Consider the following 8,272-nt stretch of genomic DNA (forward strand, 5'->3'; position numbering starts at 1 on the left):
ATCCTTCTAATTTTATTTATCTACTATATTAAAAATAAATATTTATTTTTATTTATTTATTTTGAAAAATCAAAAAATAATTTATCCTTATTATTAATTATACTGACTTTCTGGTGCAGCTTTCAAAATATTAAACTTATTATATTTAAATAGTGATATAATAAATTTATTATTTTTTAAATTAGCTATCAAGTCAAAACATGAACAACTAAAAATGGACGGAGGGAGCAGTACCAGCATCAATCTCATTTAAACTTAATTAATTGTCCATATGTGTCTCTCCACCTCGAAAATCACGTTAAGAATTTGTCAAAAATAAATCTAGTTGCTTACCAAACGCAAGAACTTAAAAGTGTCCATTTGTTTTCTTCTTCATAAAAACATAAGCAGAACACATACAACTTATAAAGATGAGCTGCAACTGATATTGATCAATATTTATGCACCCAAATAATGGAAAACAAGAAGATGGTATTATCAAAACAAATGGATCCAAAGATATGGAGTAAATTACCAGAAGATGTGTTGGAATATTTGCTTTCATTTCTTCCATTAAAGACTTTCTTGAAACTCAGATCAACTTGTAAGCATTTCAAGACTCTTCTTTTTTCACCTCCTTTTATTTCCAAACACTCCGCTAAATCTTCTAATTCATCACCTTTTTCTTCATTTTTCTTACTTTCACACCCACAATTTCCAAGACAGTACCCTCTTTTTGACACTGTTCACAACAACTGGAGAAATTTATCTCTTTGTATTTCACCTGTTTTGCCATCTTCTTCATCTGTTCTTTTATCTTCTTCTAATGGTTTGCTTTGTTTCACTCGCCCAAGTTCTAATTCTTTCATTATAACAAATGTTTTAGCAAGAACTTCAAGGGTTGTTAAATTTCCAACTTTGCCTTTTGCTTTTGAGTCCCTCACATTGATTTCTTTAAGTAATAATGGATATAAGTTGTTTGTGATATCTACTGTTGGATCTTCAAGCCAAGTTTTTGTCTATGATTCTTTGGTTCATTCTTGGAGTCAATTTGGAGGATTTGATCTGATTTTAAATGAAAATCATCATCAAGAAGGTGTTTTTTATAAAGGGTATTTGTATTTTATTACCCCAGAGCCTTATTTTATAGTATGTATGGATCTTAATACTGGGGAGTGGCGAAGATCAAATTTTGAGCTACCTAATGAGCTTACTTTTGCTAGATTGGTGAGTGATGGAGATAAAAAATTGTACATGATTAGTGGAAATGGAAGTAATGGGATTTCAAGAAGCATGAAGTTGTGGGAATTGGATGAAAATTCCAAGATTTGGATGGAAGTTGAGAATGTGCCAGAATTGATATGTAGGAAGTTTTTATCTGTTTGTTATCATAACTATGAGCATGTTTATTGCTTTTGGCATAAAGGGTTGATTTGTGTTTGTTGTTATTCTTGGCCTGAGATATTGTATTACAAGGTTACTAGAAGGACTTGGCATTGGCTTCCAAAATGCCCTTCATTGCCTGATAAATGGAGCTGTGGATTTAGATGGTTTTCCTTTGTTCCTGAGCTATATGCCTCTGTGTAATAGTAACATCAATTGGTTCTAAAGGTTTTTGTTCCTCGACTCTCTTTATGTTATGTTCTTTTCTTTTTTCGTTTTGGTGTATATAGGAGTAGCATTGTGTTTTATTTGCTACAGTTAGCTGTGATCTAATAGCATATGAAAGCCTTGTAAAAGCATTGTTTGTTCAAAAGAATTTGAGTGGTGTTGTTGAAATTTGGTGTACTTTGAAAAGGAAGACAATTGAATTTCTTGTCTTGGTTTGGACAACTTTGTATGACTTTAATCTTCAGACGGTGATTGATGTCTCTGTGTTTGTGCAAAAGAACTTGTTATCAACATGCAATGAATGTGGAGCAATATTTGTGTGTATTACTTAACTAGGGAGTATGGCTCAATTTCTATGAATTTTTGTGGTTATTGGTTCTTCATGAAAGGTTCTTCAGAGCAACTTTAGAGCTCAAATCCTAGAACTGTTTTCTCTATAGTTGAAAGTTGAAACCACTGAATTTTTATGTGTCGAAAATATCAGATTATGTCATCTACGGTTGAGTTTTCTTCAGTAGGTTATTTTATTATCTGGTGCTGGATCATATAGATAGAGAGATCTAGACTGTAAGAAGATGTAACAGTTTTCTTCCTTAGGGCACCCATATCCCAGACCCGAACGGTCTGATCTAGAGATGCAGAGACAACCAAGTAGTCTTTGGGATGAAATAAGGCAGACATCACATAATGGTTGTGCCCAGTCAAGACAGAAATACAAGTGCGGGACTGCCAGTTCCATATCCTGATTGTCTGATCATCACTTGCACTGATAATCCAGGGATTCATGATGAAATTGAACAGTGCGAATATAATCAAGATGACCAAGCAGGGTAAATAAGCACCATTGCAGCTTATAATTCCAGACCTTTATCGTGTAGTCATTCCCTGTGAGCATTAATATATACTGAGAACATGCTAACACAGTATTTCCATTATGCAAATGCACAAAGACATACGGGTCTGGGGAGAGCAGGATGTAACGATGGACCAAACTATGAGAATAATGCTACAACGGATGGTAACAGTAATCAAAAGGCAAAAAACTGCAAGAATAATGCTAAAACTACAACAGACATGGTGCTCCAGACTACCACAGGCCTACCCCGCCAAAAAGCAATACCTCACTCAACTATCTACTAACCTTTGTGATCAGTGATGGAGTCAGGATTTGCGATAAGGGAATTCAAAATAAGGAGGAATAAACACCCGAAGAAGCTCAAAGGGGTTCAACATCTACTATCTATATATAAAAAATTATTTTAACCATGTATAAACCATTAATTTTTTGCGACGAGGGTTCGGATCCATACCCCTTATCCCATAGCACATATTTTATAGCTATGCAACAGTATGTATTCTTAAAAGAAAAAAGAAAAGGAAAGTTCCAGAAACAAAGAGAGTGAAAATGAACGCCAACCAATGTGTTCGTCAAATCGATCCATGAGAGTTCCCATACGGTAATCCCAAAGCTGAATCCCACCGCTGTGAAGGCTAGCTAAAATCCATGGCCTTTTGCTATAAAAACTGAGTCCTTTAACTCGTCTCCAATTTCGTAAACATCTCAACTTTAGGGTACATTTTGTCCCTTTGTGTGTCGGAGTGTTGGAAATAGATAATGATTAAACTTATTGAACGCAAATAACGGGACCTTAGGTCCATTCAGATTTAGACTAAGTGCAAACAAATGAGACCTTAGTATAATAGTTAACCGTTTCAAAAGGAGTATACTGTGCATGTATAATTAAGAACATGAAAATATTTACCCTAAAAATGGTGTGTGTTAATCTCATTTAGCTAGCTTTATAGCGAAAGAATCTAACCCCTCGGAAGTCCTCAACCTTAATGTGTTTGAGGACTTCTATAGCGATATCATATGAAAATAATAACATTATTAATAATAATAATAATGCTATACAAAAATTGAATTTCGTCACCTACTAACTTCAACTACGAAACTCGATCTGAAATGGGTCAAATATTCATCAAATAACTTCAAATTTTAATCACAACTTCAATGTCTTACCAAAATTTCTTAAGTTTTTCAAGCTTTTAAAACCCCAAAAAATGAATTTTTTAATTTTTTTCACTTTAATTCAACCAACAATGTTTAGATCCGTGATGAGAAGCATGAATAGCACTCTCAATCAATTTCTAAGCATCAAAAGATGGACATCATAATCAAGAATGAGAAATTATTGTTTTTTCCTAAATATTTCATATTATATACAAAATGTGCTAAATTGGATAAGATCTAAAAATATGGGTTCTTTTTAGCTATAAGTTTGGTCAAAGTGATATAAGGGGTAAAAATATCTATTTTTGAAGCCTGAAATAGTTTCAATTTTCATGTGGAAAACTCACGGATACACTTATTGGTTTGTCATAACGACTCATTGTAAGTTAATTATTCATCTGGTCCAATTTATGCTATGATGTTTAATTGAGCACGTATTCAAAAACCAAAGAAAGATTTTTAAATTTGTGGTTTCAATTCGAATTACAGCTATAGTCAACAACATGAAAGGAAAAAAATTAAATTTACGTGAATAATTTTAACTGATGAGGTTTCAATTCTGACCTTTAAGTAATTTTTTTTAGCCATAGTACATAATAAGTGCGAGTACATTGAAGACCAAGGATACTTTTGAGAGTCACCATTTTATCATACTTGCATGGCGATTGCACTAATATATTATATTCCTTTCGTTCCCATTGCTTCCTCTTACTCCGTGTATCTTCGTGAATTGGTTAAACCTTCTTTCCTTCAATTGCAACAACTAAAGTGATGAGATTATAGACTTTTTGCTTGTTAATTTTTTGAAGTTTGCCAAGTTGTCTTTAAGTTCCCCTTACCTCTCCTTGAATCTTTGTTTCTCTGTTTTTGGGTTTTTCTACTGGTATAAGCGGGGTCTGAAAGTAAGTGATTGCCGTACTGTTATATACATAAGGTTAAAATCACTTTTAATGTATATATATATATATTAGACGTTGAATTTCCTTGACTTCTTCCCTTATGTATATATAGTATACGTTGAACATGAGCATGATGCGCTTTTAAGGCAAATAGAAAGGTTATAAGGTGAATGCTCTCCTAACACTTTCTAACAATTTTAGCTCAGCTACACAGAACTTCTTCTTGTTGAAATTATCCTCCGTTGTATAATAAAGTAAAGTGTTGAACAGTGAGCACATGGGGATGTAGCTCAGATGGTAGAGCGCTCGCTTAGCATGCGAGAGGTACGGGGATCGATACCCCGCATCTCCATATCTTTGTTTATTTTTTTCTAAAAATGTTCATGAAACTAGCCTACTTCCTAACCCGTTGTGCCATCTATACAATAGCGATACTGAACATAATAGTAGTAAGAATGAGTTTTAAGTAGTGAGTGCTAACAAGTAACAACCTTCGATCCGCCAATATTATATAATAAGTTCAATTAATACACATGGACAAGAGCGGATTCAATATTTCAATAGAGGTCCTCCTTTAGGTTCTTATCATCATATCCATTACACTTTTTAAATTATAGGCTTAATGTATTTTCGAAATTTTAGTGATTACCCGCACCTCTGCTCTGCACCTGCATACACGGATATACACTATTATATTGCTTGAAATAAATTATATGTAATTTTTTATGGCAACATGGTATGATAGCTGCAAAACATGATAAGTGGCATGCCACACAAGTAAAATTGTACTGATAATCCACAATTCTTTTTACATTGTCATTTTATATAATTTAAATCCATTGTGTAAAAAATAAAAATCACGTATATTGAGTTGTCTAACGTGAGATAGGGCCGTAACTTGGGTCCTGCGCGCATTGCCCCATCTAATAGGCAAATTGAGTTGCAATGTCCTTTTCAAGCTGCACGTATTTGTTTTCGAAATGTCATTTTATATCGTTTGATTTATAAGGATGACCATGGAGGAGGATGATCTTAAATTTTTGACCCGGCTTATAAATTTTTGATTTGTAAGGAGCAGAACTTCAAGTTTGACAAGTTTTGACTTTTGACCTTGAAGGTTTACCCACGAGGCAAGCAGGGAATAAAAGTTTGAAACTATTCATTTACAAAGTCATTGGGTCTATTTCCTGATTTATACCTGCTTCAATTTAATTGATCGTTTGTCATCTGTTTTTGTTGGTTCTTACTTTTAACAAGAAAAATTAATTAAACATGATATTTTATGTACAAGGAAGGTTTACGTGAACCTCATTTATTTACAAGTCTCTAAATGAAAAATGATTCTTTCGTTGTTTTGACGAATGCTAAAATATGCTTCATAAATTGTCTTGTACTAGTGATTAATTATCAATCTGTTGGAGTACCACTAAGGGTTGTGGCGGAATGAATAGAATTTCTATCCCTTAACAAGAAGCCTCGGGTTAATTCAAGCCCTAGATATGAAAAAAATCATGATAGGATGCGCTTTCCCCTTTGATGAATTTTACGTGACACAAATTTGGAATAATCGGAACCCTAATACAAATACCTGATACCGCCTGCGAAACTGGTAAAAATATCGTCTATGGGATATCATCTGATTGCACCAACTTTAGGTTAATGGTGGTCTCATTGTAAATTTGGTTATGGTTTTAATTAGAAATGTTAAAAAGGAAGAAAAAAAAATCGAGAGAAAGAATCCACCACTAAACTCGAAGGGCCAACGAAGTTGCTCGGATGGTAAGACTCGTCCGCGCTCAATTTCTACAAATTTAAAGTTTGTGGGTTTGAGTCATAGAGCAAAAAGGGGAGCTCGTGCGGGAGGGATAAAACAAAGGGAAAAGGATAAAAAATATCACTCTCTTTTTGAAAAAAAGAAATTAAAAATATCCTCCAAAACTTATTTTGGGCCCGTGAAATATCTCTTCCGTTATTAAAACCTTCGGTTTAGTATTTTCAGCCTTACACGAAGACCCTTTTATCAATGAAATATCCAAATCCCCCCAAATGACCATTTTTTTGACCCGTCCCATTATTAACCCTACCCAATAAAATATTAACCCCTAATCCACCAAACAATAGCCAAACGTTCCCCATCCCTGTTGCTAAAAATCTGAATCCCAGTGGGTTAAATATGAACTATGGTTGCTAAAATCGTCAATCAACAACTCCCAATATAATGAATGCTAAGTAAGAATTAAAAGTCTTTAGTGTCAATATTTTATTCCAAACAATTATCTGTACTCTCAACTTTCATATTGATACGTTTATCTCCACTTACCTTTGAATACAATAGAGTTCCATTCTTATTACAGTCGTGTCCAAATTGAAAGAGGCGTAAGAACTAATTGAAGAATAGATTGTGGAGAAAGTTGATAAATTGATAGTTCACCCAGATTCATTTTTTGACTTATCATAAATAAATTGTAGTAGCACAAGAACTACTTAGAATTGAAGAAATCATATTGTTGTTACAGGGCAGAGCCAGTAAGCTCCATTTTTTACTAGCAATCACAGTAGACTTGCTTTACATTATTTAAACAAACTTCAAATTACAGGAGAGAGAACACTTGTTTTTTGGCAACAAATGCACTCTTCAGTGGAAATTAAGTTATTACAAACACTAAATTTGCAAAAGATCCAAAGAAACAAGCCAAATCCTCTTGCCTCCTCCCCCACCCATTCCCCATCCACCAAAAATGAATCCAGTAGCATAAAAACTATGGCTATGTAGAACTTCGCAGAAGACTGTTGTCAGTCAAACATTTCATCTATCTTCTTAAAATGCTTTGAAGTCGCTTTCAGTACCTTAATATCACCCGAGGAACGTTTGGGTATTGTTTAGTAGATTAGGGGTTAATTTTATAGTGTCGGATTAATAATTGGTCGGGTAAAAAAAATGTTATTTGGGGGGATTGGATATTTCTATTAAAAGAGGGGTATGTTTGAAAGTTTAATAACAGGAGGAGTAGTTTTTTATTCAAAATTAGTTTAGAGGATATTTTTAGCACTTTTTCTAAAGTAGAGAAATATTTTTGACCCTTTTTCCTATAAAAAATTATAAAAGAAAAATCACTAAACTCTAGCCGCTCAATTAGAAAGGATATTATAATAAGTTTAGAATATGATTCAAACATTTCTAAGTGGCCAGTAACCACTACAGTATAGGCTACCCAGGGTGTGGTAAATGTGTGAGATTTTTTTCACTCCTAATCAAAATTTCATGTTCGAATTTTGAAAACAAAAAGATCTCATCAAGTAGTAATCGCGATACAAAGATATATCTTTTTTAAAGAAAAACCCCACAAGAGTATCGCACTAGAAACGTGAATGCAGTAGATAATAATCCAAAATTGTACACTCACTATCCTCGAGGCTCGAGCAATGTGCTTACAGTGAGATTTTGAATATAAAAAGACAAATAAAAAAGTAATGAATGAGCATTAGTCATTATCTTAAGATGATTATATTATCCATTTACTAATCATCATGGTAACCATGTTATGCATTTTTGCCAACAAAGTCATAAACTGCGACCCTTCATCATGAAAAATTCAAAATACTGCTACCTTTTCTCTCAATTTTTTCTTCTGTCTTTGACATATACTATAAATATTTTTTTGCTCCTAAATGCTTGTATCCTTTTAAGAACATTTCAAGTTGAAGAAAACCATTTATCACATCACACGTCTTCTTTTTCTTGATGACAAGTCCAGCTTGGGAAAGAAAA

General features: G+C 33.5%; 1 protein-coding gene and 1 non-coding gene across 2 annotated transcripts; both read left to right on the forward strand.

Annotated features, from left to right (window-relative positions):
- Window positions 1-296: 296 nt before the first annotated feature.
- LOC132033472 (F-box/kelch-repeat protein At5g43190) lies at window positions 297-1,812 on the forward strand. Its single transcript, XM_059423453.1, has one exon. It carries the CDS (start codon window positions 454-456, stop codon window positions 1,564-1,566), a length of 1,113 nt encoding a protein of 370 aa, XP_059279436.1. The 5' UTR covers window positions 297-453; the 3' UTR covers window positions 1,567-1,812.
- Window positions 1,813-4,782: 2,970 nt separating this feature from the next.
- TRNAA-AGC (transfer RNA alanine (anticodon AGC)) lies at window positions 4,783-4,855 on the forward strand. Its single transcript has one exon. It is a non-coding gene; the product is annotated as a tRNA-Ala (tRNA).
- The last annotated feature ends 3,417 nt before the right edge of the window (window positions 4,856-8,272 follow it).

Source organism: Lycium ferocissimum, chromosome 10, assembly GCF_029784015.1.
Source record: "Lycium ferocissimum isolate CSIRO_LF1 chromosome 10, AGI_CSIRO_Lferr_CH_V1, whole genome shotgun sequence".
NCBI classification, from domain to species: Eukaryota; Viridiplantae; Streptophyta; class Magnoliopsida; order Solanales; family Solanaceae; genus Lycium; species Lycium ferocissimum.

Coding starts and splice junctions, on each gene's coding strand:
- LOC132033472 (XM_059423453.1), top strand. CDS start 454: ATGGAAAACAAGAAGATGGTATTATCAAAACAAATGGATCCAAAGATA.